General features: G+C 37.7%; 1 protein-coding gene across 2 annotated transcripts in view; it reads left to right on the forward strand.

The window, feature by feature from the left end:
* Nucleotides 1–24,104, forward strand: part of ADAMTSL3 (ADAMTS like 3) — a 186,486-nt gene extending 162,382 nt beyond the window's left edge. Inside the window, exons 22-30 of one of the 2 annotated variants that reach the window (XM_068410394.1) lie at nucleotides 90–217; nucleotides 540–668; nucleotides 12,022–12,204; nucleotides 14,269–14,388; nucleotides 15,201–15,413; nucleotides 17,829–18,012; nucleotides 20,578–20,776; nucleotides 21,633–21,742; nucleotides 23,250–24,104. In XM_068410394.1, coding sequence (XP_068266495.1) covers nucleotides 90–217; nucleotides 540–668; nucleotides 12,022–12,204; nucleotides 14,269–14,388; nucleotides 15,201–15,413; nucleotides 17,829–18,012; nucleotides 20,578–20,776; nucleotides 21,633–21,742; nucleotides 23,250–23,472 — 1,489 coding nt within the window. In that variant the 3' untranslated portion in view covers nucleotides 23,473–24,104. Of the gene's footprint in view, nucleotides 1–89; nucleotides 218–539; nucleotides 669–12,021; nucleotides 12,205–14,268; nucleotides 14,389–15,200; nucleotides 15,414–17,828; nucleotides 18,013–20,577; nucleotides 20,777–21,632; nucleotides 21,743–23,249 lie in introns of those variants that run through there. The other variant, XM_068410395.1, reaches the window with a different exon arrangement.
* The last annotated feature ends 2,533 nt before the right edge of the window (nucleotides 24,105–26,637 follow it).

The following is a 26,637-nucleotide window of genomic DNA, read 5'->3' on the forward strand; positions in this document are numbered from 1 at the left end:
TTTGCTGCTCTATCTGTAACTCTTGCAAGAAGACTCAGCTGGATTTGTCTCAGGGTAGTAACCTTTGTCTCTCCTTGAATATTCTACAGGGTGATCCTGGACACCATTGGAAAAGTGCAGATTCAGAATCCTACTCAAACAGAACTTGGTACATACGGATGCCTGGTTGTTAATGACTTCGGTTTTGATATGGAAACATCATTGCTGTTGCGTGCAGGTAAGGCTGGAGCATCCACAGAATCGGGCGTGTATTTTTTTTTTTAATATATAAGCACCCATCCCCACTCCAATGTGAAACAGTTTCTTTGGTTGGCAATCTGTGAAGCTCTGCCTGGTATAACAGGTAGCAATAAGATGGTCTTGTTGCTCTTAAACCACAGCAAGTGTGAACTGAGTCTGTTTGTATCTATCCCACCTGTATTCTCTGTCTGCTGCTTTGCAAACTGAATTCTGTTCCAAACATGATGAATTTAAACACAGGATCTATATTTAGAAGTCAAATAAAACTTTTAAAACTGATTATCCCTTTAATTTCAAAGAGGTTCCTGTCATCTTGTCCTCTGTGTTAAATGTTACGAATCTGGAAGCCAGCAATCTCTCGGCAGTTGTTGGAGGTACAATTGTGGCAAGAATTGCAGCAAATATTACACTTGAATGTCCAGTGAAAGGTAAGCAAGAACTCCACTGAAGTTCCCTGTAATGTTGGAATCAGTTTACCTTACATCTTGAAAGAAATTACCAGTGAAGGCAGAAAATCGTTGATTATTAGTCATTTTTTATTAGGCACGTCACCCACACCAGTCCTATTTATTTTCTGCCTGTCACTTTAATTTACACACACATATATGTTCAAACAGACTTTCCTTTAAAAGTACTTTTCTTTCCATGAAGTGGTCTGAGGCCCACAGAGCTTAAGGCCCACCAGAGTGAATGACTGTCTTGCTGCAATAGCAACCATGGCCAGCTGACTTGCTCATCAGAGAACTTTCCTTATCCCTGTTTGAGATGCACATATGTCTAGACTATTGTTAAAACTGAAAATGAAATCTCCAGCCGTAGCTTAATAGAACTTTAAACCTGACAGTGAAGTAAGCTTACCTTTTAGAGCCATCAGTCTGCAGCTGCAGTAAGGAAACAAAGAAAAGTGCTGAGCCATGAGAGCATATAGATATTTTCTAGCTCAACATCTGTGGAGCAGCATTAATATCAATCAGAAGCTACATGCATTAAGCAGTTCACTGCTTCATTTTATTTTCTAGTCCTTTGTTGGAAAGGTAGATATTTTCTTTTAAATCTCATTGTTACTATCTGTTAAGTTGAAATTCTAAGATTAAACTCACAGTGGCAATAGTCTGTCAAATATTTAATAAGTTAAGGTCAGCCTTTTGTGCCTTGTTGAAGATGATATATCAAAGTGCTAATAACAATGAACATGGCAACTGAGCGCAAAGAGAGACTTCAGAGAAGTCAGGGTGATGTTCACATTCGTATTGCTGGGAGAGGGCATATCAGAAAGCGTGTTGATACTGAACCAGAGTAGTGATAGAAATATATATATATGTGCAAATAGTTCTGCACACAATAGTGGCGCCAGGCTGACATATATTAGGACATGTGGCTCTGCTATTCACTGTTGTACCACGGCTAATTCTTTGATGAAGTAATATTTTCCAACTCTAGTTTGGCAACTCTATGTATAACTGACCTACATCTCAAATTCAGCAGAGAGTTAATGTCACACTGTTAATATTAATGTTGTTACGATGGGTAAGCAGTTAGCAATTTAAATATAAATTAATATTTTCACATGGGACTGTAGATTTCCAAATGCTTTAGAGTTGTGTATGTTTGTGAGCCAAACTTTAGTTATGCTAAGACACCAGTGTTGACTTAAAAAATGATTTATCTAATTGCTTTATTTCCTGTCATTGCCAAGGAAGTACATATTACTGTTTGTGAATAAAATAGAGCTTGCAGACCTTAAAATGTCACTAGGCCTAGAAGCAGAAAAACTTATGAAATTATGTAAGCAGGATTTTTCTGATATCCTTTCCTTAATGAAAAGTAATAAACTACTGACTTTAGAAGATTGAACTTAATAGCACCGTATGCTAATGTTTGTCTAATAGGTGGGAGCCACATATATGTCCATTTGCAGTGTAGTAGGATGGGAACTTTGTTGTGAATGCTGATAAAACATCATGTGAATTATCAGACAAGCGAAAGTTTGAATCAGAAAAAAACCCTAATATTTCCATGCACTCTTAAAGTTCTGTTCCTACAAACAGGCAATGTGAGTCTGCAAGAATCCTTTTCTCCTCATCAGACATGCTGATTTGCGGTAATATTCTCTTACCTTCTTGGAGTAATAGCCCACTGCAAATCCTTATAATGAATATCTAGAGTAAAAATGCTGTGGGGCAGTGATCAAATGTGACTGTCTATCAGCTGAGGATCTCTTAGAATGGGCTGTAACATGAAAGTGAGTGTAGGAGAAAGCCCTTCTTTTAGTGTCAGGGAGGCCTTGGCTAGATCTGGATCGCCTTTATCTCACTGCTCAGAAAGAAGGATGTGTTTTCTTTGTGGATGACAACTTCTGTGCCTGACCTGAGAGAAGTGTTGCTAGATGAGACTGTGTGTGTTCATGTTCTGCTACGTATTTATTCAGGATCCTTCCTCACAGATGTTACTTGTGCAGATTTCTCAGTGGTGTCAAGCAGATGCATCTGGTCTATTAGACTCTTGCTAGCCCACAGAATAGTTCTCCATAAGAGGAACCATCTAACGAATAAGGTGTTTGTGTGTGTGAAGAATTTTAGTGCCGCGCCACTAGCAGAATTCTTAAACTACTTTTAAATTTCTTGGCTGCGATGATTTCTGAGGGTTTTTTTTCTATAGCCTGGATAACCTATAATACTCTTTTATAGTTGTTCAAACCATAGTTTTCTCTGGGAATAAATCTGCATATTGAGTTCTACATTTTGTGTGTACCAGTGTAAGGTCTATTCAGGAATTTTCTTTCTGAAACACATATAAAAATCGTGCACATACTCAAAATGGTAAATTAATGGTTCATATAGGAAAGAATATCATGCCATAGAGCAGAACTTCATGTGGTGGACATAGGAGCAGCCTACCCAACAATCTGACAAAGACAGTTGTGAAAGGTAGAGAGGGGGTGATGTTGCAAGGAAAGATTTCCCAGCTTCCTCCGCTGGCTGGCTACTGGCTGTGCAATACACCCTTCAATTATTCAAGGCCTGAAGAAAACCAAGTACATTCTACTTACGGGGCTCTGGGTTCATTAGGCCATGTTACACAGGACAGCTCTCGTCGGGTGGTTTTAACGGAAAGGACGTGAAGTTTAATATTACATGCAGTGTTAGCCAGCTGACTGCAGTGTTTTTCTTTTTTCATTGTTACTGATTTAGTTCTTTTTGGGCTTTTGAAAGTCGTCCTTGCACACTCCAAAAATCCCATTCAGAGTGAAAAAAAACTTCGAAATGCTAAAGAGCAGTGTATCCTAGTAAACAGAAGAACATCAAGGGGTAGATCAAGAAAAGTTAGCTAAACTGCTGAAGCTAATAGTATCGATTTATTTTCTCTTTTTAATTTATAACAAAATTATTTTTCCACTAATTATAATAATCTCAATTTTATAGCTCCCACATGAGCATGTGCTACAAGATATTCATAACATTCTGGATAGATTCATATTCCATTCTTACAGCCAAGAGCTTTTCAATCAACACACATGGTATAAATATCAATACTGATTGCTCCAAATTACTCTTGGATAACATTTATTGTATTTGCAGAAAAGATCATCTTGTGATTATTACTAAAATAAACTAAAGCTGTCAGACTCCATTTATTGTGAAACCTTGAAAGTTCTCAGTTGAAGTAAAATAGGGGGAAAAAAAATATATCTAAAATGTGCATTGTCTGCCACCAGCTGGTGAGAGAGTAGAAGGGAAGTATGCTGCGTTGAGGTTGTTTATACATTATATTGCATCTTTGAAATATCTTGGCACAGAGGCTTTTAAAAGTAGAAACTCCATCTTCATCCAAGTTCTGCATTCCTATGAATATATTTTGGCTCTCTAAGAATAACTCACAAAAAATTGTGAGAAATACACAAAACCTGTTGAATCAGGGTCATCTTTTTGCACGTACGTTTCACAAAGAGGGACCAACTTCTTGCTGTCAGTACTGGAACTTGAAAGAGGTCCAGATAAATCAAGAATTTGATTTTCCATCTGTTCCTTCATTTACCCACGCTATTCCAAATGCAACTTTGATGGTGTTCTTTGTCTTCTATGCTTAACCCCTCAGAAGACACCTCAGTGAAGAAAAGTAGAAGTTTAATACATAGGATTCTGGCTCTTCATTTCTTTTAGGCTTTTTGTGTGTTTATAATTAGTATAATAAAAGGAAAATCTTTTGCTTTTATGCTACTTTTTACTTATAATTGCATCTACATTAGAGTTTTTTGGATCACGCGTAAGTGGGAAGGATTGAAAGATTTACTTCAAAAGCTTAATTGTGCTTTGCTTTGTGTCTTGCAACAGTCTGGGAACCTGAAAACTGAATCCCTTTGGGTATAACTTAAACTGAAAGGTGTGCCTGGGGACTCTACCAATTAGCTCCCAAATACGAATGGGCAGTTAGTCCAAGGGTCCAGGCAAGATTCACCAAGTAGTCCAAAGCAACCCTCATCCAAACACACATCGGGTGTGTTTTGTGACCTCAGTACCAACTATGTCTCTTTACAAGCACATTCCTGATGCCCTCCACTACTTGCTAATGTAGATATAGCCTACAGAGTTCGTGGGGGGAAAAAAAAGAAATTGGAACGTTTTACAGCATTGCTTTTTTTGGTGCGTGTTTCTCCCTTTCTCTCCCAGCTTTCCTTACTGGGGCAGGGATTTCATTCAAATTCCTAATTTGGGAAGGGTTAAGATGTATCGTGTTAGAGGAAGGTAAAATTTCAAAAGCCTATTAGAGTTCTTGGAGTGCTCAGCAAGCATGTGGGTATTCCCTTGGCACTTCCTACTTCAATTTGCAAAAAGCTGTCAAGAAGTTCCCTAGGCAAAGTTTAACAAGTTCTCATAGTGTAAAAGAAGAGGTTAGCTCATTGGTTAGTACCGATTAAATGACTGGAAGGAACAAGTGGTCAGATTTTACAGTAGAGAGGGGTTACCAGTAAGGTGCCCCAAGACTCTGCTCTGGAATTTGGGATGTTCAAATTTTTATAAAAGTTCTGAAAAAGAATGTGAACAGTTAGTTGACTAAAGCTGTGAAGGATCAAGATTTATAAAGGCTAATTAGACCTAAAACTCTCTGCAAAGAGTTGCAGCAGGATCACACACATAATGTCTAATATCTAAATGAGGGAAAAGGATGTTCAGAATTGATATTTGCAGAATAAATGTACGTGTAGAACAAATAACCTTAAATACGTGCATGTGTCTGTACCTGAATGACTGCCACTCGGAGAAAGATTTGCGGAGTTGTTCTGGTTAGTCCCATGGGAGCAGCAGCACACTCCCTGGGTGTTGATAAAGGCAAATCAAAACTAATGGCAGAGGAATGGACAAAAGAATAGAAAATATAAATTGGCCATTGCTTAAAGCTGTGGTGAATGCTGTTTGCAACTTGCTAATCTCGTCTCAAAAAGGATATACTAGTGGTAGAAAAGGTAGAGAGAAGAGCAATATTAGAGGAAACAAGCATGATGGTCTAAGTGCTACTTCTGGTTCTGGAAGCTAGGAAGATATTGAGGAAGGATCATTCAATAAATGACATGATTTTTGTACTATTTGCCTCCACTTTCCCAGGTGCCCATCACTGGACACAAAGTGCTGAGTTAAGTGGACTTCAGGTCTCACTAAGAATGGCAATTCCTGTGTAGCTCTTTAATTTCTGATAAAATTATATTTTCCAAATCCTTGAGTATGTATCTACTTTATGACAATAATGTCTGCGTCCTTGGTGATATAGGATGGCTATTCAGTAAAGTGCAAGTATAATTACTAACCAGTTGGGCAGAACGGTCTCTGATAACAGTGCTGAATTGTAGAATTGCCCTGATGCACACCAACCAAGTCTTTGTTGGGGGTTGACTACAGAATTCAGTGTAGCAGTCATTTCTGAGTTCATGCTTAACTCAGATCCTCTTATTCAGTTGCCTAAATATAGTTGCCTTATTTTAAATGCCTGATTTTGAAAAATATTAGCCTTAAACTTCTATAGCTGGAAAAAAAGATCAAGTTCTCCGAGCTGACAACCAGAGAACTTAACAGAAACTGACAGAGCTGTAGCAAGGGTGGGATGGGAAGGGGTCTTGCTTCAGGAACTCCTCTAAGGAGGTCACCAGATGTCAGTAAGTATCTCTAAATCCTGCCAGATGTTGCTACCACCTAGGAAGAGGGTCTGTTGCATGGCTGGTAGGAAGAGGCAGAGGTAATAGCTTTGAAAGGCTGTGAGAGAATGAGGCAGTATCAGAGGGCAGGTTGTAGGATCACACCAAGAGCCAAAATGTCTCACGCTGGCTCTCTGTCCAAGGCTGTTATTCCCAGTGAAATTGGCAAGACTCATGCAGGTAATTTTGGTAGCAGCATGGTTTAGGCTTTTTAGGGTTCGCTAGAAGTTGATTGCTCAAGCATAATTCAGATGAATATGAACACAGCTCGTGACTTCTGCTGGAGAAAATATGAAGATGTATCAATCAAAGGAATTGCATTGTAAATTATGCTAAATCCACTGTAGGTGTTAGTGAGTGTAGAATAGATAATAATTGGATGATATTCATTGTGTATATTACTGACCCAGAATCGTTTCCTCTGAAAAATGGCATGCGAATTTAGCCTCTAAAGTCAGGTAAACTTTTAGCGAAGTGCAGCGAAATGTGGTTTGTGCCAGCACAGTTCTGCCTTGCTCTTGAATGGGAAATACAGAATACTTCATGAGATTCTGCATAGCTGGGGGAAAAATTTCTGAAGACATATCCAATGTTTTAGAGCAACTAGTTAGTAGGCCAAGATTTTTATGGTGTGTAATATTTCATAGAGCTTTCAAGGTTGGAGGAAATTTGGTTTTGAACACTGAATATTTTAAGGGCACCCTATAGTGTGGATTCCTTTTTTTTCCCCTTTCTTTTTTTAAACACGTGTTTCACAGTCCCATCCAGAGCTGGACTTCTTTTTTCCATAACATTTGCTGTCGCAGAGCCACTCATGGTGGAAAATGACTTTTTTCATGGAACATTGAGTATTTTAGAGCTGCTCCAGTGCTAGTGGAAAATAACCTGTGTTTGAGGTCAGAAAAATAGATTAAACTAATTTTGAAGTTTTATAGCCACTTAGGTCTATAGTAGAAATTTTTAACATCAGAGGATTTAGGTCCATTGCAAGAGTAAGGTTCTGATTTTTAAGGTTTTTCTAAGACTAAGAAGGTCCGAGTTTAGGAATGCATCTTTGTTAATGGACAATTACAGCCATTCTTAATTTTAAGCATGTGTTTAATTGCATTCCCTAATAGGGATGGATTTAATCCTATGCTTAAGTGCTTTCCTGACTTGGAGCCATATAGGATATGATTGTTTGATTCTGCTATTAGCTCATGTCAGTGATGGATCTCCCATTTGAATCACTGGGATCTAAGTTGCACTCAGGGGTTCTGAACCTTTGGCAGTTTGGGTGTGTCGATACCTTTGGGCTCATCCTCAGCTGCATCTGTGTGGAGGTGGGGTATGAAGGAAACAAAGGTGGCTACAGGCCATCTCTTACCTCTTCCCATTTTTGTACTGGCTGGGGATCAAACAAGGAATTCTTCAGCTTGAAAGTAATGTTTTCTTGGATGCAGATAGGGAATGACTTCCTTCCAGGATTACAAACTGGAAGATTCATTTTTTTTCCTGAAGAGAAGGTCTAGGAAATGATTCCCATAATGATTTTATGTCTTCTGATGGATACAGAAAAGGCAGCCACTCTATAGAATAAGCTTATGTAGATGTGTTAAATGTGGACAGTAAGGTGAAAGACACATTTTAAAACTGTCCAAGGAAGGACAAATGGCAACAGTAAAAACTTCTTTGAGTCAGAACAGAGGGCAGGAAATTATAGCAGTGAGGTGGAAATATTTTTAAAATTCAATGTAATTAGCTTTTAAACATCTCTGATAATAGTCTTCTTGCTACAGTTCTGTAATGGAAAAGGCTCTTGAAGACAGTGTGAATGTTATTTTTGTCCATTTAAAGTCCTTATGTAAATCAACCTTTATGTAAAAGAGAGTCAAGCATCTGCAGTAAAATTCTACCATGTGCACAGGACAAAATCCTCCATGAAGTCCTACAAATGTGTCCCAAAGCTTAAGTATAATTTCAGCTCCATTCAGTTTGTCACCGTTAAGGAAAAAAAAGGAAAAAAACACCAACACCTCATTGTTTGGCTTATTTTTGCTTAGTTTAGTTTCTCCTCAGATAATAAAACAGTACTTAGAACTTTTAAAATTTTATTTACATGAATACTAAAGGATAAAGCACACCTTAACTATTTGCCTAGAAAAAAAAAAAGAGCTTTTCTTGCATTTTGATGGTATGCTTGAACTCTGACCTGCAGTTTCTGTGTCGGAAAATCAGTGCTATTCACAGTGCTACTGTAAGAGTCTTGTCATGAGGAATGTGGGAATTGTATACCTTGCCTGCTTTCTCACAAGAGCTCATAGATGAGACTTAACTCAGTGTGCAGTGCTGCATACCAGCAGGGAATAAAAAATCTTATCTCAGGAGTAGTAAATATGGAGTCTAATTTCTAAAGGAAAAGCATCAAAAATCTGCATGATGGAAACTTTCACCTGAAATGTATAAGTGGTGACTGTGTGCTGGGGTTGTGCTATGTGCTGTGTTATGAGAAGGAGCTTTATGCAAAGCACTGTTAAGCACAGAGACTACTAAAAAGCTAAATGCACACCTGAAAATATTTTTTTTTTTAATTTTTAATTAAAATTTTTTAATTTTTTTTTTTTTTAGTATCCTCCAACAGTAAGAGTTGTGGATGCACCCTGAAGGTATCTAGCTAACATTAACTCCATTTTAAAATTACAATGTGCGATAACCATGTATAATGCATAATAGTGTTGTTTTTTCCATGATGTATTTAACTGATCATTTTTCATGGATTTTTTTTCCCCCCCTCACTTTATCTGTCGCAGCATCCCTAAGATTTGCTTGGATGGATTAACTGTGCATTTCAGTTGGACTGGTGGCTGAACTGCCATGTAGGGCTCTGTCCACACTTCTGCTCCTTAGACCTAGAGTTTACGTTTTGTGTATTCACATTATTCACTTGAGAAATGGTCTGGTTTACTTGTGTGTGTGTGTGTGGTATTACTTGCTTGTTTCCCCTAAAGAGAAATGTATACAGCTCTTTGGTGAAAGAAAGAGGAATCATTTGCTATAACTTAAATTGAGTTTAAGCTGTGTGACACATACCCAATTTTGAACTTAAAATGGGAGGCCAAGCTATTCTGCAGATCTCTTCTCCAAACTGAACTCCAGTCCAGGCTTTAAAAGGCTTTACCTGTCTCTGAATGAGACATGGAGAGTCTCCTTCTCTGGAGACATTCAACACCCGCCTGGACGCGTTCCTGTGTGATATGGTCTAGGCAATCCTGCTCCGGCAGGGGGATTGGCCTAGATGATCTTTTGAGGTCCCTTCCAATCCCTAACATTCTGTGATTCTGTGATGGGTAGAAGAGTAGAGACATGGCTGTTTTTCTGGGATAAACCCTAGGATACAAACCAAGTTTGGAAGAAAGAAATATTTTACTGAAGTTAAATCCCAGGAATGAGGTACATTTCTGAATGCTGTGGTGAGAGCAGAGGGAGGACTGTATCATGGGGCGATATCGGGCTGAAGTTTGATAGAGGCTCAGGTTAAAAGCTGAAATTCGAACCTTTCCAACATGCAGTTAGTTTCAGAAAGTGCAGTTACTTAGAGGAGACTTAGCTGAAAGTAAAAATCACTGAAAGGAAAATTGGCCCGGTTTAGGCCAAACCAGGACACTTGTGTTTCTGTGTTTTGTGGAATTTGACTTTAAATCTTTTGACCTCGGTCCCATCTCAACCGCGCTGCTTCTGGCTTATTTTTGGCTCTGATTGGTCTGCAGGATTTTGGTGCCAGTTAGGGTAGTCTGGCTGCAAACCTCTAGGCCTTAGATTAAAACAGCTCAGCATCCTCACAACACCTCCTCAGCCCATCTGTATAGTAGGTATATATGCCTGAATGGCCATGGAAAGTACACTGTAAAGGAAAAATATGTCTGAGAATGATACACCTTAGCCAGAAAGCTGGGGTAAAATGGAAAAAAGACCCTTAAAACAAGACCTCATCCTAATTCCAAAAGGGTTTTTTGAAGTGGCATAAAGCTGCTTCTAGAAACTTGAAAAACAGACTGATTTTTTGGGCCCTTGTGCACTCTTCAGATCTATACTATGTTTTATGCAGTTTTATTCAGTAAAACACAATCTCATGAGTTTAAAAGCCCTGAACAGTTGCTAAATTGTCTAGAATAAAATCTGTGATTATGCAGAAGAGTGTTTCTCTTCACTGTCTTTCTAGACAAAATGGTGGGGGGACCTTTTTCCTTCAGTGAAACAGCAGGTTCCAAAAAATATGTCTGGTTGCTATTACAGTAAAGGAAAAACTTGAGGTGTGCATTGGAAGTGCTAAGCCAATGATCGAAATGTTAAAGTTGTTCCTAAAGGCTATTCCACATCATGAAGACATCATCTGTAAGGTAAATACTGCACAATGATCTGTGAAGAGAGGAGACGGAATTAGCATTGAGTATGGCTGAAACTTCCACACGTCTCACATTCAGGTCAGCTTCTAGAGCAGAACCCATTTTGGTAGTCTTCAGTGAGCACTGGGCAATGTATTTAGAGAAAACAGAGTTCAGGTAAAAGACAATTTAATTGCTCTGACTTGTCTTGTGCACCTCTGCGGCAAGTCACTGTGCCATGTGTGTCACACTTACCCAGTGATTTATCTAGGATTCAGAAGAGTGCTTCTGCTGCAGCAGCTCAACCAGAGCACAAGCAATGAAGTGTCTGATTTGCCAACTTGCAAAATAGCCTTTTAAAGGCAAATGTTTGAGGGAAATAAAGCAACAGCAGAAGTCCTCCCACAGAGGTGATATTGCGCCAGTGGAAAAATCATCTAATTAAAAATAACTGTCCAAAGTTATTAATTGATTAAAATTTAGAATGACAAGTTGTCTGCAAATGCTGAGTTTCTCAGAGTTCAAGCTTCACAGTAGGAATGATGATAGACCTTTGGCTTTCTATAACATGGTAAATGAGATCTCTTAACAACTGAGCCCCTTGTTTAGTTGTTAATAGCTCTTTTTGTTCCTTTATCTTCACACTGCATTGTTACAGGTTGTGTATACGACATCTGCTACTTGGAAAAATTTTCAGGAGCTTTTTTTGGCAGAAACCAACAGCATGTATTGACTAATCTAATTGATAAATATATCCTTTTTCTCTTCAAGAGAAATATTTTGCCTCCATTTATTTTTTTCTTTACTTTTAATTAGAAATTGAATATTCATTCCTTCATATATTCTGGGATGCAGGTTGAACGAAAAGATGCTGTGCAGATCTTTACGTTAATTGAACCTGATTGGGGTTAATGGTCTCACATCTTTCAGTAGCAAGACATGAGCACATTGCTTTTGTAGGACTGGTAGCAGTTTTTTAAAGCTGTTCTGTGAGCTTGCCTTACAGTGCTTAACCTTTAATCTCAGTGGGATGCTGAATTATTAATAGAGCTCACAACTGAGAAGTTTTGTGAGTGGAAACAGTACTTGTTTTGCTGCAGTGTTGTTACTTTGGTTTACGCTATCTGTGAAATGATGAAGGAACTTAGGATTCTTGGAAGTTATGGTAGCGGTTAGTAATATAAAACCTATGGTTTCTCTCTCACAATAAATGTTTTGATTATTTGCATTTTAAAGGTGTTCCCCAACCAAATGTAACATGGTTTAAGAAGAAAGACTTTCTACAAATCAGTTCTTTCTTGGTTTTGAATGGCTCTTTATTTCTGAGGAATGTTTCCAATGAAGATGCAGGAACATACACTTGCAGAGCAACTAATGCGCTCGGAAAAGCTGAAGCTGCGTCTGTTCTCCACTTAACTGGTAAGTGCTAAATAAGAATTCCTTACTGATAACAAGAGTGAACCACTTCGATTATGAAGTTTAACCAATAAAATAGCTGGGGGGATATTTAACACGTTATTATGAGCTCAGAATTTTTGATTGCATCTGACTCCCTGGGATTTGTTCTCTATTTTGTGTTTCCTGTAATAGTGGATCTAGGGTACAGATGGTTTGACTTATGACTTCTTCAAGAGTAGTTCCATCTTCTTGCTTCCAGGCAACAAATATCAGCCCTTAAACCAGCAGACACATTAGAAAACTAAATCCACTGTCATATTATATTGTTCCTAGTGCTTTTATCTAGTGAAATGGGGCAGGCTTGAGTTATTCAGAAAATCTGCAGGGAAATGCAGTGAAATGAAAGCAAAGGCTGGTTTTGTTGGTTTTGGTTTTTTTTTAATTATAGAGGCCAATAAAACATAGGGACATGGAAAACAAAAAATTCTCAATATGAACTGCTAACTCTCAGAAAAGAAAATGTAAAGAAAAGCTCCATTTAAATGACTCTATTGTAAGTAGATTAATAGCGTAATACTGTATAATACAACCATGCCTTGCAAATAGCTCCAATAAATGGATCATTCAGCTCTAGAGATTAACTTTCTCACCATTTTGCTGTATGAAGTACAACGCAGTTATACATGGCCAATCCTGCTACAAAGCTTGCTTTCTTAGGCACACATGTGTAGGGCAGGTTATAGATGTTTGGATCTGTTGGCCAAGGAAGACGTACCAAAGACACAATAGGAGTCTCTGTGTAAGGATGAGTGTAGACTGAAGCTCCCTTCTTGGTTTCAGTTTTCCTGGACTACATCAAAACTTCAGATGTTCCAGAGAGGAATATTATTATAATGACGTGACTGGGAAGATTGCTCACAAGAGTCTGAACTTTGTTTCTACTGCTGGTCACATGACATTAGTTTAAATAAATCTAGAGCGGATAGGAGAGGGCCAAATTCTGCAATTTTTTTTGGCTGTGCAAAATTGCAATGAAATGGGAGGAATTCTGGTGTCAAGACTTGCAGATTGCACTGACTCAATGTTGTTTAAAGGAACATCATGTCAGCCTTTTGGACTTTGCTACAGCAATTACTGCCTGACCTGGGGCAGTCAAGCAACACATCATAATCTGTGCAGCCTTTCTAATAAAAGCTCCTAAGGACTGACAAGGCAACCAGCCTTTTGCCTGTCCGTGCCAGTAAGGGACTGGCCTTGCTATGGTTCTGTGGAGACTTTTGTCCCAGTGTTTACACAAACAAGTAGGAGGTTTTGTAGAGACATTGCATGCTGAGGAAAAATGTTGAACCAATGTAAAATGACCCACGGAAGTTAGACAATAACAAAAGATTAAACCATTCTGGAAGGAGAATCATAGATATTATGCACATTCATTAAAACAGAAATGTTGACTAAGTGGCAAAAACTGTGTGTTAGTGACAGATTGCCCACACTTTTGGCAGTTATTCTGTCTGGCATATGATAAAAAGGAGGAGTTGCTATAGTGATAGGCATATGATTCTGCATGCATTATGCTATCTCTATGCATAATGAGATTTTAAGAGATTTTCTTCTTTATTTCTGTTGTAGCACTTTGTCATAATTCCATCTAATGGAACTGAGGAACTGGCCTGATTCCATTGGGAGAATTATTTTTCTTAAAATTTCTGTATGTGAATGACTGGTAATGAAACAATAAATAACATTGCCATGAGAAACAGAAAATACATCGTGCATCCTGTAAATCTTGTTTTTATACTAAGTGTTACAGGCTTATTTTTCTAATAAAATCCAATAAATTTGGTTAATTTAGAAACTTGCATAAACATTATAAAGAATTTCTGCATTTCCCTGTTTATCTAAAGTGTATTTGTTAGAGGGACAATTTAACTGCGTAAATGAGGTTGATCTTGAATTCCAAAGCACTATTATCCTTCTGCTTCGTAACTAGCATGTTGGATATTTTGATACAATTTTTTTTTAGCATCTTTAGCAAATTTAGCATTTAATTCTTGCTAAGAAGAGATCTTATGCATTGTGTTACAGAACAAAGATATACGGAGAATAACACTCTATTATCAAAGGGAAGCAGAAGAAAGCGTGTCCTAATGGCATCTGGAATTGGTACAAATGTCAGTGTGGTACCTGGAGAACCACTAAGAATAGGTACGTTGTCTTTTCTGCTTTGTCATTTAAATTATATTATTTGTTCATTTCGTTAAAAGGGAGAGGGACCCATGGAGAAAGTGACTATAATTCCTAAGAGTCTGGGTTTGGAGACCTGGATTTCCTAACCATAGCTCAGCTTTCGGTTATCGGGGAGGGAGCCTCAGAATAAGAGACGCAATTGCTTTTTGATTCAGCTTTTCAAAAAATGCTTTAAAATGGTGACCCTTTAGGCCTCATCTAAGTGACTCACCATGAGACTGAAGTTGTGTAATTTCTCTTTGAGCTTATCTTGAAAATGATGGGAGGGGATTCAGCTGGGCTCTAGAAATGTTTTTTTTTTTAATTTTTCTGTCTAAATGAATGCCTCTGTTTCCATCCCTGCTCGTGTCTGTGGAGTGAAAATGCAGCAATTTCATTTAATGTGTTTATGACTGCTTTCCAAAATAGATAGAAACTCTTTCAGTACAAACCTATTTGCATATTGTAGAGTCTGGGATGAAATCTTTGTTCCATTTAAGTAATTGTTCCCCCCACCCACTTCATTCATATAGAAGTTGAGTTTGTAAGAACTTATGGAAAGGGAAAATATAAAGAACTATGGTAAGTGTACATTAGCTCACACAGCTGATAAACCCTCAAGGGGCAGTCAGGATTTTGGGCCATAGCTTGGACGTCAGTGAATATATGCATACTCCTGTGTTTATTTAGACTGGTAAGGTCTTTTCTGTAGAATCACACAATCATACATACTTATTCACAAACATTTCAATGTGTTTAGAAAAGCCTGCTAAAATGCTGTTGATTTTTAGGTTGCCCGGTGCTGCCCAGCTACAGAAATTCAGTTCGCTGGCTTTTCGGAGATAGTCCAATTGAGGAAGTTAAGACCTTGGAATACCGAACCCTGGTTGGGGGTCGTATCCTAGAGGTGAACACCAACTCTGGTCAATTTGCTGGACAATTCCAATGTTGGACTTCAGCTAGCGCAAAACCAATGTCAGTCTGGGTAAATGTCAAGAAGGAAGGTTTGTTGAAAATTATATGACAAATTCTTACATTTTAAAATATTTTCTTTCACTCTGTAAAGACTTTTCTGAAACCTAACCTGCTTTTATACATAGAAAGTAATTCATAAATACATGTTTAACTTCACATATGTGAATAGTCCCGTTTAAGTCAATAGACAATGTCCATACTCGGAGTTGGATATGGGAATTAATGTGTATGCAAATATCAAGGGGGTTTCTCATTTCTTACCTGTGTAGCTGAGAAGCTGAGAAGAACGTTGCCTGATTCAGTGTCTTGCTGCTTAAACAGTTTTAAATCAGGCAGGTTTTCTCAGGTTCCTCTTCAAAAATCATACAAATTGCTTCCATGATACCTCACCAAACTGAAACAAAACTGACTTTGAGGTCATCTTTGGAAATATCTTAATTATAATCAAAGTAATTTTAATATAATTGTCATATTCCAGTGTCACGACAATGACATGGTAACCATCTTATTGTAGTCACCCTTAAACATACTAGTGTAATAGGGCACACTGCACACTCATCAATTTCAACGTTAAATTTTGAAGAACTTTTTCTAATGTTCTCCCATGTAATGTACTTGCACAAAACTACATTTCTATTAGGTTATAAAATGTGCAACTGAGGACCAGAGGTGAATTTGACAAGGACCTTACATATGCACCAGCAGGACAACAGGCTGTATTGCAAACATTTTATGAAGTTTGTAAATATTTAAAGTGGTTTAGAAATTAATTACATTATAATTAGGCTTTTACAAAGCACCAAACTCCATTTGACAGTTTAAAAAAAAAAAAAAAATCTCTAACTAGTCAATAACCAGGGAATGCAAATCAGGTTTAAAAGCAAGTATCTCTTGAAACTGAAAGTTTTTGTATGTGATTTATCTATTATCCTATCAGTATGATTTGGCTTACTGTTTATGTGCAAAGGACTCAAGCTGTAAGATCAGATCTTGCAAATCCCCTGTGCTGTGTACAAGTGTGTTCTCAGTGACTGCCAATGGACTGATTTTATGGGTGAGAATGGTTCTGGTATGCATGGGGTTGAGAAGTCAGTTATATTTATAAAGTAATTTTGCTGAAATACATCTACGATCAAAATATTTTTTAAATCAAAAAGAAGTAAAAATATTAATGAATTGAATCAGAAAATATCGTAACAGAGTTTATAAAAAAATATCAGGCCATGGTCCTGATATAGGCCTCATTAAAGTTAGAATTTTGGAACAGGTCTAGCCAGGTATTTAACTATCGCCTGTAGTCTTTAGCTGGACTTGCCTTTTGGTTGCCCAATACCCTTTCCAGGCAGGCTGGTCAGTATTTTGGGAAGATTCCATTTTCTAGTTGTGAGCTTTAACTCTGATTGTTGCTGATGCAAATGTTTCATCACCGAAATATCCACGCATTCGTAAAGACTGCAAACTCTCCTTTGGTGGTTTTTGCACAGTAGGCATATTGAGGGCACTTCTGAGCAGTATCATCCTAGTTAAACAAAGAATACAGTCTCTCCATCATAGTTGCAGTCAGTAAATTTAACTATTTCTACTTTGAAAAAGGCCCTTTTGTATTATTTTAAGAAACCCAAAAGTAATAAGGAAACATTGAAAAACAATAAGTTAAAGAATTCATTATGTGCTGGAAGAGCTAGCCTGTGGACACAGCTGGTAGCTATCAATTATTCTTGGTTATTACAGAAAAATCTGACTCCTTCTGTGATCACATAAAAATCTGTCAACATTGCATAGTACTTCATCTTTTACCAAGTGTCAAAAAAAAAAAATTGTGAGGGAAGGGGTAAGTGTGGAACTGTGACTAAATATAAAGGTAGTAATTGTTAGAGGTGATTGGTTTTTAATATAAAACGCTCTTTAAAACAAATTCCTTTTTCATCTTGCCAGATGCCTCAGTGGCAAATTATTTATGCATTAAATATTTTTCTGGAGTTAGTACAGGGTTCTCTTAAATCCTGAAATTATGTGAAGTGTCTGGAGTAAGATGAGTTTTCTTCAGAATAAACGTACTGTAGAACAGCAGGAAACCTAGGGAGCCTGATTTACAGTTTCCTCTCTTTAATGTTCATTGTATAAAAATGTTATGAAAGTTTTAAAAGAAGTTCATCAGTTCCTACTGTGAGCCAGGTTCTGCCCTTCCTGGGCACATATGCTGATCTCATTTACCTTCTAGAGAACTTCATGCTCATATGTAAGGGCTGAACTTGAGGGGAAGCTGAGTTAGGACTAAATTCTACTCTGGCTTATGGATCCCTTTTCACAATGCTGAAATATTTGCTTTTCTACAGAGAAGGCAGTATCTATCTAGCTTATGGAAAATGCTGCCAGATCAATTAAAATGTGACACGGTTATAATGTATTGTGCCTCTCATGCTACTTTCATTTGTGTTTCTTAGATTATAAATGGGAATATGCTGAGTGGAGTACTTGCTCTGCTAGCTGTGGGAATTCAGGAACCCGCTCCAGAAGACTACAGTGCGTGAATGCAGAGAAACAGGAAGTAAATGAATCATTATGCAGAGAGCTGCAAAAGCCAGCGATTATTTCCCAGTCATGCAGCACAGATGACTGCCCTGCCAGGTAAACTCCTTTCTACTCTCTTTCCGTGTGCTCTGTGTGTATGAAAATGCACTCACAACCTCCTGAAATCGTTTCTGTGTTTCTACTGAGTCTGAAATGTGGAGTTTATTTCATCATGTACCCTAAAGCAGGAGAGATGTGAAAATGGATCACAAACAAGTGGGAGAACACTTGATTCAACTGAATAAATTAGATTCTGTGCAAGTCTCCACGCTGCTGCAGCAAGTCTTGCTGCTATCACACTAACACCTTGAAAGCTAAGCTGGAGGTCTCTCTGAGACACTGCGGTGTGCTAGTTTTGTGGAATCTGTGCCAACGCCCTGAGAGAAAAACTCGTTATGTTTATAGCAGCCAGGATACTCGTGAGTGGAGTCTGAGCTGACCTCCTCTCCTTCTGTGCCAGCAGAGCTCTGAATAGGATGTTTACTGTGGAACGCCTCATGTCTCTAATGCCCCCTCACCACAGTGTCACGCTCCTTGCATGTGCTTCTCTGCCAATTTTCTGGCTAGATTAACTGGAGTACTTTGTGATCTGGGGACAGAAAATCTTTGTATCACAGGCAAGTAGACGACAACATCTGATTCCAACAGCCAAAACCTTACCTCTAGACTTCTTGAGTTGCACTGAGCGTTCCAGCTCAACAAGGCGTTGCTCTAGGTTTTTAGCAGGAAATCCCACAGGCATCCTCAAAACAAGTGCTTTCCGTTGCTTGAAAGGATTGGCCATCACTGTTAGCAATGTGAAAATCCATAAGGGATGAAAAGTCATGCACGCTTTTTGGAGTTGTCCCTCACTGGAAAATGTTTGGACAGAAGTGTTAAGACCTTAACTGACATTGTGAGAGTGCATCTTGCCAGTATGTTTTAAACTCTGTTCTAAATACAGAAAACATAGCAACAGATAAATATCAGGAGAAATTTGTTTATATTTCATTATTAGCAGCCAAAAAACCAGATCATCTTAAATTGTGAGTCTGAACTCCAGCCAGCCCATAACAAGCAAACTTTTTGCCAGTGGAAAAATACTGAAATAGAACTAATAGTTTGAAACACACAGACTCCGTTGCAGTTTTCCCTCTTAATATCCAGCCATTCAGAGCAGATGACAGAGTTAGGAGGATATTAGAGGGCCCAGTGTTCCCCTGAGCAAGGTCATGCCTTTTCAGTGGACTGCGGTGCATGACTTAACAATCTGATTATCACTAGACCCAGAGTATTCAGCACGAAACCCAATCAATTATTTCATATGGCTAAACAGACTGGGACCTAAATTGTCTCTTATTAAAATGCTTAGATTTATTTTACTTTTAATTTGGCTTTATGTATTTAGCAGTGGAAGGGAATTGTGTGTATACTAACATGATTAACTCTACCTTGAATTATACATGTATGCTAACACACAAATTGTTTTTCTTTTATGAAGTATTCCATGCTTTCTATATAGGAAGAACATCTCAGATGCCTGGAAAATAGCCCTGTGTCTGGTTCCTAGTGCCTCCAATCTCTCCGTCTTCCCTGTGATTACTGACTGGGAGGGAAATGCAAAATGTTCAGACTTCCCTTTCCATTTCCCCACTTGCTGATTTCTTCACTATCTTCTCATTCCAAGGCAACTCTTTAGAAAGTATCCATAGAATTATTAAGGCTGTAGATGTACAGTCAGTGTCATAGGCCCTTATTATTAAAAGTGTCTTGCATGTGTTTCATCACTTGTCTCCAGCATAGCATAGAAGTACAGTTAAGCAAATATAAGGGTTTAAGCATGTACTTAACTTGTGCTTTAAGTGTTTGCCAAATTAAGGCCTGACTGACTTGCCATGCATGCCCTGCACCAAATGTTTGCAAAAGTACTTGAGCTTTAAAAGGGAGAAAAGGACAAGAGTCCAAACTGTAAAAGATTAATCTTCCTTGAATGGATATAAACTGTTTGACTGTAAGAATATGAAATAATTGCTAAAGAGAATAGCATATTTTTCCTGTTATCACAGTTGTGCTACACATAAAGTCCCATTCTGTATTTCTAGCCTAGATTTATGAAAAGATCAAGGCAAATAAATTGTATTACCACCTGCTGCTTCCCCAGTATTGTTCCTAGCTGCCAAGACAGACTAAATCTTTGCAACTTCTAATCAATAAATAACATGTTCTGCTTGTGCCATTATCTAGTCAGATCTTGATGTAATAAATTTTGATGAGTTAAGACACCCACCACCTTAGTAGTAACTAAATCAGTACCGTTCATTTAATAAGTTACAGAAAACTACGCTGTCCTTCCTTCAGAAATGTTAAATCCAGCAGGGTCTACTACCTAACGTAACCTTTTGGATAACAAGCAGTGTAACTTCTGTCAGCATATATTGAGCCACAGTTATCTTAGAAGTCATCAGCTAACCAAATTTATAAGATCTTGCTTAACAACTGAAAAAGCTGATTCTACCTTTTCTCACATGTAAAACTTGCAATGATGGGTTCTTTTGATTTTTATTTGCAAATGGATCGCTGCAAACTACCAGCAAGTTTGCAATGCTTTCATAGTTGCTATAAATTTGTCTCTGCATCCTGTAGGTGGGTAACCAGTCCATGGTCTGAGTGCTCTGCATCTTGTGGCAGTGGATTTCGCTATCGACAAATAACTTGTCAACAAGTAAAAGCCAACGGCAGTGTGCTGGCACTGCTACCAGATGCTTGTATACACAGCGATCGTCCTGCGGGAAGGAAACCCTGTTTGGGTCACTTGTGTACAGTGGGGACAATACAGACCAAGGTAAGTTACAGAGTTTATCTGGAAGCTCCTTATATTATAGCGGCTGAACATCTTTTCTCCTGCATAAAGGAAGAGCTATGTGGCACTAGTTGTAATTACCTTTCAGACCAGTGAATTACAAATCCTCGGGTTTTTTTTCATTTTGTGATGTCTGAGCTACTTTTATTTGTCGAAGACGTGATCTGAAACCTGAGTATTAGTTTCAGTATATTTTATAATCTAATCCATTACTATGTATTCCATTTTTTAAGCTAGTATATTGCCTTTATTGCAGTTTTAGAAGAACACACTTTGCATAGCTGTACTTGTGAAGTCCCCAAAGATATATGAATATGCTTCAAAAGCAGTTGCCACAATATTTAATACACAGAACTCTGCTTTCTTATGTTTTCTATGTTTCTTCATTTGTGCAGTAAACTTGTGTTCATTTTGATATGATTTTTATAATTGTTAACACAGTATTAACTATTCAATGAGCAAAGTAATGAATGAAGAGAATTACTGTTGCCGCATTTCTGATACAGATATTAGCAAGGCAAGTTTGTGATTGTCAGAGCTACAGAAAGAATGTTATAGCACTAGAGATGTGAAATGATGAGAGCATAGACAATGGATTTAGCTTTATGAATAGGTAGGAAAGTCAGTATCTTGGCAAAATTGCACACGGAGAATCCAAAATATCTGAACTGAGGTGTGATTGGGTTGAAGAAGGAGAAATACAGATCAAGAGAAGTACAGATCAAAGAGTTATGACTGGGTTGTGTAACTGAGTAGCTGCCTAGAAGGGGCGATTCTTTTGTTTTTTAACTCTGTTGTTTCTTTTTCTTTCCCCTTGCCCTTTTCTCTCACTTTTTAGTGTTCTGGTCGCTGTGGAGGCCGCCCTATAGGTTTACAGCATCGTCACTTCGTATGTCAACATCGTAATGGATCTTTGGTGCCAAACTCTTCTTGTGATGAAAGAAAGAGGTACACAGTTTGAAGCAGTACAAGTCAGACTCTTTAGATGATCAAACTAAAGATACGGGATTGTCAATGCAGTATAAATATGCAAATTCTTACATATCAAACACAAGGAAGGGAGCTAGTGACAGTCATCCCTTTGTAGACACTGGATAAATTCAGGATCCCAAGGAGAGTAATGGATTTGATCAGTGTCCTCCATGATGCTAATGCAAAGCTAGAAATTGAGAGACTCTTGATTCCCAAAAAGAAAGCAGAAATTGGAGTCATCTGCCGTAACTTTTTTAATTACTGCTGAACTGGTTCTCTTCTGATATTACTTTTTATTCTGGTCTACTGCTGCCCAAATTTTATAAAATAAGAGTTTTCCTGGGCCTTATTTTGTGGACCATGTAAATTGGTTTACTAGTTTATGATTACTGAAATAAGGTGTACTTCTCTGCATAAATAGATCTCATTCTGCCTCTTAGTATGTACTGCTGACGTATGTAAAAACTGAATGGTTGAGGTAGCGTGACTCTTTACTTCAAGGTACACATTCTTTGTAAGAACTTGCTCATTTAAACAACTCCTTTCAATATGAAAAATACAGGCAATATACCTCCACAGAATCTTAATCAGCAGATTCGCTTGGGGCTATGCTATAGCACATGGGTGGATGGCAGTCTCTATAAAACACCATAACCTCAAAAAGCCTGAATTAAAGACAGATTAAAACTGAACGTGAGGGTCGGGGGGAACAAAAGTTTGTTCCAGACCAAATGTGTAGGTAGGGCAATGAAGAACAGGGAATAAATGGGTAACAAGTACAAACATGGGAATTGTTACCGTGCTTCTAGACTACTGAACCCAGCTCTTCATATTTCTTGCTATATAAGTGCTTCTTATTTTAAAGCATTTTTGCTGGACACACTGAAATTCTGGCTCCACTGAAGTACATGGTGAAACTTCCATTTACTACTAAGAGCAAAGATTTCACTTTGGCAGCTTCAAATGTTCGAGGAGGTTGTGTCAGCATAGAAATATCACTTGTGTTCAGGAGAGGGGTTATGCATGAAGCACTTGCAGCATCCAGTATGCAACATTTCAGGGTCAGTTAAGTTTTCCTAAAGGTAACACATTTTTTCTACTCCAAGATTAAGGAATTGGTTTCAAGAAACAGGGCCTTGATTTTTGTTTCCTTATGAGTGAGGCATGATGAAGGGGGGCACAAAATGAAATACAGGAAATTCCACTTAAATATAAAAAAAAAAAACCCACCTTTTTTTTACCGTGAGGGTTCTCAAACACTGGAACAGGTTACCCAGAAAGGTTGTGGAGTCTCCATCCTTGGGGATATTCAAAACACAGACAGAGGTGGTCTTGAGCAACCTGGTCTAGTCTACTGTGCTATGAGCAGGAGGCATGGACTAACCAGCCTCCAGAAGTCCCTTCCAACATTGGTTCTACCATTCCGTGAATAAGGGTTTAGCACAAAAGTAAGGATTTAACTGCTATTTATTTTCCTCCACAGATCTCCTGTCAGAAGAAACTGTTCTTCAGAGGCATGTGATGTCTATTGGCGGACAGGCCCTTGGAGGCCTTGCAGTGCGGACTGTGGGAGTGGATTTCAGTCAAGACGAGTGTACTGCATACACAGAAAGAATAACAAACCTGTGGCTGATCAGTATTGCGGATGGAGGAAGAGACCAGTGACCTGGCAACACTGCAATGTCACATCCTGTGGCAGTATGTAAATGTTTATTTATATATGAGCATAGTAATAGTTTGTAGCAGTTATATTAGAAAGTGACTCACAGTTGTACACTAATGATTCTGCAAGCATTTGATTGTACATCAAAGGTAAAACTATCCTCTCCAAGGAGCACTTCATAATCCTGGGGTTCTTTTTCTCTGAGTAGGCCAGTTTGATATTAAAGCCTCAAAAGCACTTTTAGAAACAGGATATTTAGGAAGTTGTTTTATGCAAACTTCCCTACATGACTGTGCCAGTTGTGACTCATAAGTCTCTGAGCAAGCTGTTAATTCCTGAAAGACGGGGTAGTTTTCTGAAACAGGCAATAGGTAAATGAATGCAGTGAGATCTCATCTCTCGTTTGTTTAGCTTTGAATTCACTGTTGCTAGAAATGCAAAGTAAAATAATTACAAAGCTACCAGGAATCCATCAGTTGTTTACGATTACGATGATAAGTTCTACTCTTGATCTTTTGTCCATTATAAAGCCTTTTAATGTTTAAATATATTTTTCAGAAGGCGAATGCAAGGATACAACTCACTACTGTACATTTGTAAAGCAACTAAAGTTGTGCTTTATAGACCTCTACAAAAAAAGATGTTGTAAATCATGCCAAGAAATGTAACTCTTCTATGGAAAGTTCATGATGCTGCAGTGAAGCAATAAGAAGAGAGGTTCATTAAACTAGCCTGCTCAAAGTATATACTTGTAAATAAGACATTAGTCATACCAGTTAAAAGGAAACATGGGGCTAATGAAAAATCAGTATTGCAGATTGGTATGCTGGACAGGGTATTTTTTTCTGGGAACTTGTATTATCCACTCTTTGCAATGGAACTTTTAATGTTTTAAACATTTTAATGTCTGGATTAGGAAGATAATATCATGGCATATAATCTGTAAAATTTTACAGGCCATCACATTATAATTTCATCAGAGGAAAAAGCATTATCTAAAAGCACTAGGTAGTGCTTACTGTCCTTAACTTATGAGAAAAACAAAGTCACAAAATCCTTTGAAGAATTTTGGAATGTGGCAACTATTGACCCTTAGGTTTTGTTTTTATTGTTTTATGAAATTTAACACAATTTTTAAATTTATAGAAGCTGTGGCTTGTAGCTGCAAAATATTTGGCAACGACTTCATTTTCATAAACAGCTTGAGCTTAAGGGTCAATCTTACAGGATATGTTTACTGATACTCGCTGTCAGATGGATACACAGAAGTACATATTGTTTTTCGTGCTTGTATCTATGTGTATGTAGTAAAAGACATTGTAGATGCTAGTACAGTTTTCAAAACAGCAATAGATCTGTTTTGAATACATGAGGTGTCATTTTCCCATTGTTTCTATTAGTCTGCTCCCGTCATTGAAGTACAATTGAAGTTCTGGCATGATTAGACTTTTCTACTGATTTTAAATCAGCTTCCTTGTCAGAGCTGTGAATGAAACATTTGTAAGCACTGTTCCCTTGCACATCAAGTCAAATGGGGAGCCAATAACTGGCCAAGCACAGCTGTCAGATCGTCTGTCTTGAATAAATATATTTTCCCCCCCACTAATGGGGAAAAATATCCAAGGAAGAATTATTAATTATGAAGGTAGATAAGTGCAAGAAAGCTATTTTGAGCAGTTTTCCATCAAGATGGCTTTTCATTATGACCGTTATCCATTTGAGTCTTTTGCAAGTTGATAAGCAATTCTGATCATGATATTCCGAGGTAAATTATTTTCCGTATTGCAGATTATGCCTCATTAGGGCTGTAAGCAGAGAGAACCCCATAGGAGGCAGCAGACAGTTTTTTTGTTTTGTAGTTTTCAAACTACTGCACGTGTTGGAAGCCTGAATGCTTGTGTTGACTTGGATCTTGTGTTACATTACATGCTAATTAGTGGGCATGCTGTAAGAACAGTTTTAGAAACAGCATTTCTGCACAATGGGTTTGCATCACTGAAAATTAGATTAGCACTACTGTATAGAAAATGTTTAATGTGGACTATTGTGTCCAAGGCTGACTGCAAGGAGAGGATATTCCTGATCATTACATTTCTAATCAGCAATGGGTCTTGATTGTTTAAGCAGTTTTTTAAATTAAAAGAAAACATTTGTAAGATAACAATGTAGATATTTATTGTCTGATTTAAAAGTGCAATATTTTGTTTTGTACAGTGTTTAATAAAGATTTTTGGACATATATTTTTTCTTATTACCAAAATTTCTTATTCATGTTTTTCCTTTATATTTAAAGTTTTCAAATGTTAACACATAGCATTTTTTTGTTGCTTTTATTTTGTCTTTGGTTAAGTATGCATGCTATACAGAAGCTGTGCTGTAAATGTTTGTTATTGCAATTGGCATGACCTTCCTCTGTAGATTTTTTTATGGCTTCTCCAGTAACTGAAGATGTCTAATATTTAGCTTCCTTGAACGTAGTTTTGATATTCCTGAAATAAACTCTAGTTTGATTATTCAACACTGTGATTACCCAGAGATCGTTTATTACTGTGATTTTCATGGTAGCTATGCTTTCATTCCAAGCGTTATTTTATCAACCCACAAAGTCCATAATTCTGGGATTTTTTCAAAGCTAAGTTTAGGTCTTATTTTTTCACAATTTATCAGACAGATTCTTAGCCTCATTACAGTCTGCTTGCACTGTTATTAAGAGGCAACACAGATGTAACTTGATTGAAAAAGTAGGGAAGAGAATTTGCCAAAAATCCAAACAAGTCAGCTCTGACTCATTGAAATCTAGAATCAAGATTCTGTAAAAAGGTGGGATAAATCTGCATTTCTTTGCCAGGCCTTCAGGTACTGCACCAAGCAGAGTTCATTTAGACCCAACAGAACAGCTCTATGTTTTATATTTAGTGGGTGATGGCAATAGCTATGTGAAAAAAACTTGTTTCAGACTATCCAATATGTGTAATAGTCTTTAGAAAGGAGAGTCTCATAAATAATATGAACAAGAAAAGCCTTAAAAAAATTATTAAATTGAAAATAAATGTCTAGCAATGAAATGGTGGTGTTTCAGAGTTATCCTAGATGGTAACATTGGCAAAGGTGTATGGGTCTATTTATTTTTCCTTTTGTGTCACCAATGCATTCTTTCTGTGCAGTCTTTTTTAAAAAAAAAAAAAAAATCTGTACAGCAGGTCTGTGG

The sequence above is a fragment of the Nyctibius grandis genome, chromosome 11 (assembly GCF_013368605.1).
Source record: "Nyctibius grandis isolate bNycGra1 chromosome 11, bNycGra1.pri, whole genome shotgun sequence".
Lineage (NCBI taxonomy): Eukaryota > Metazoa > Chordata > Aves > Nyctibiiformes > Nyctibiidae > Nyctibius > Nyctibius grandis.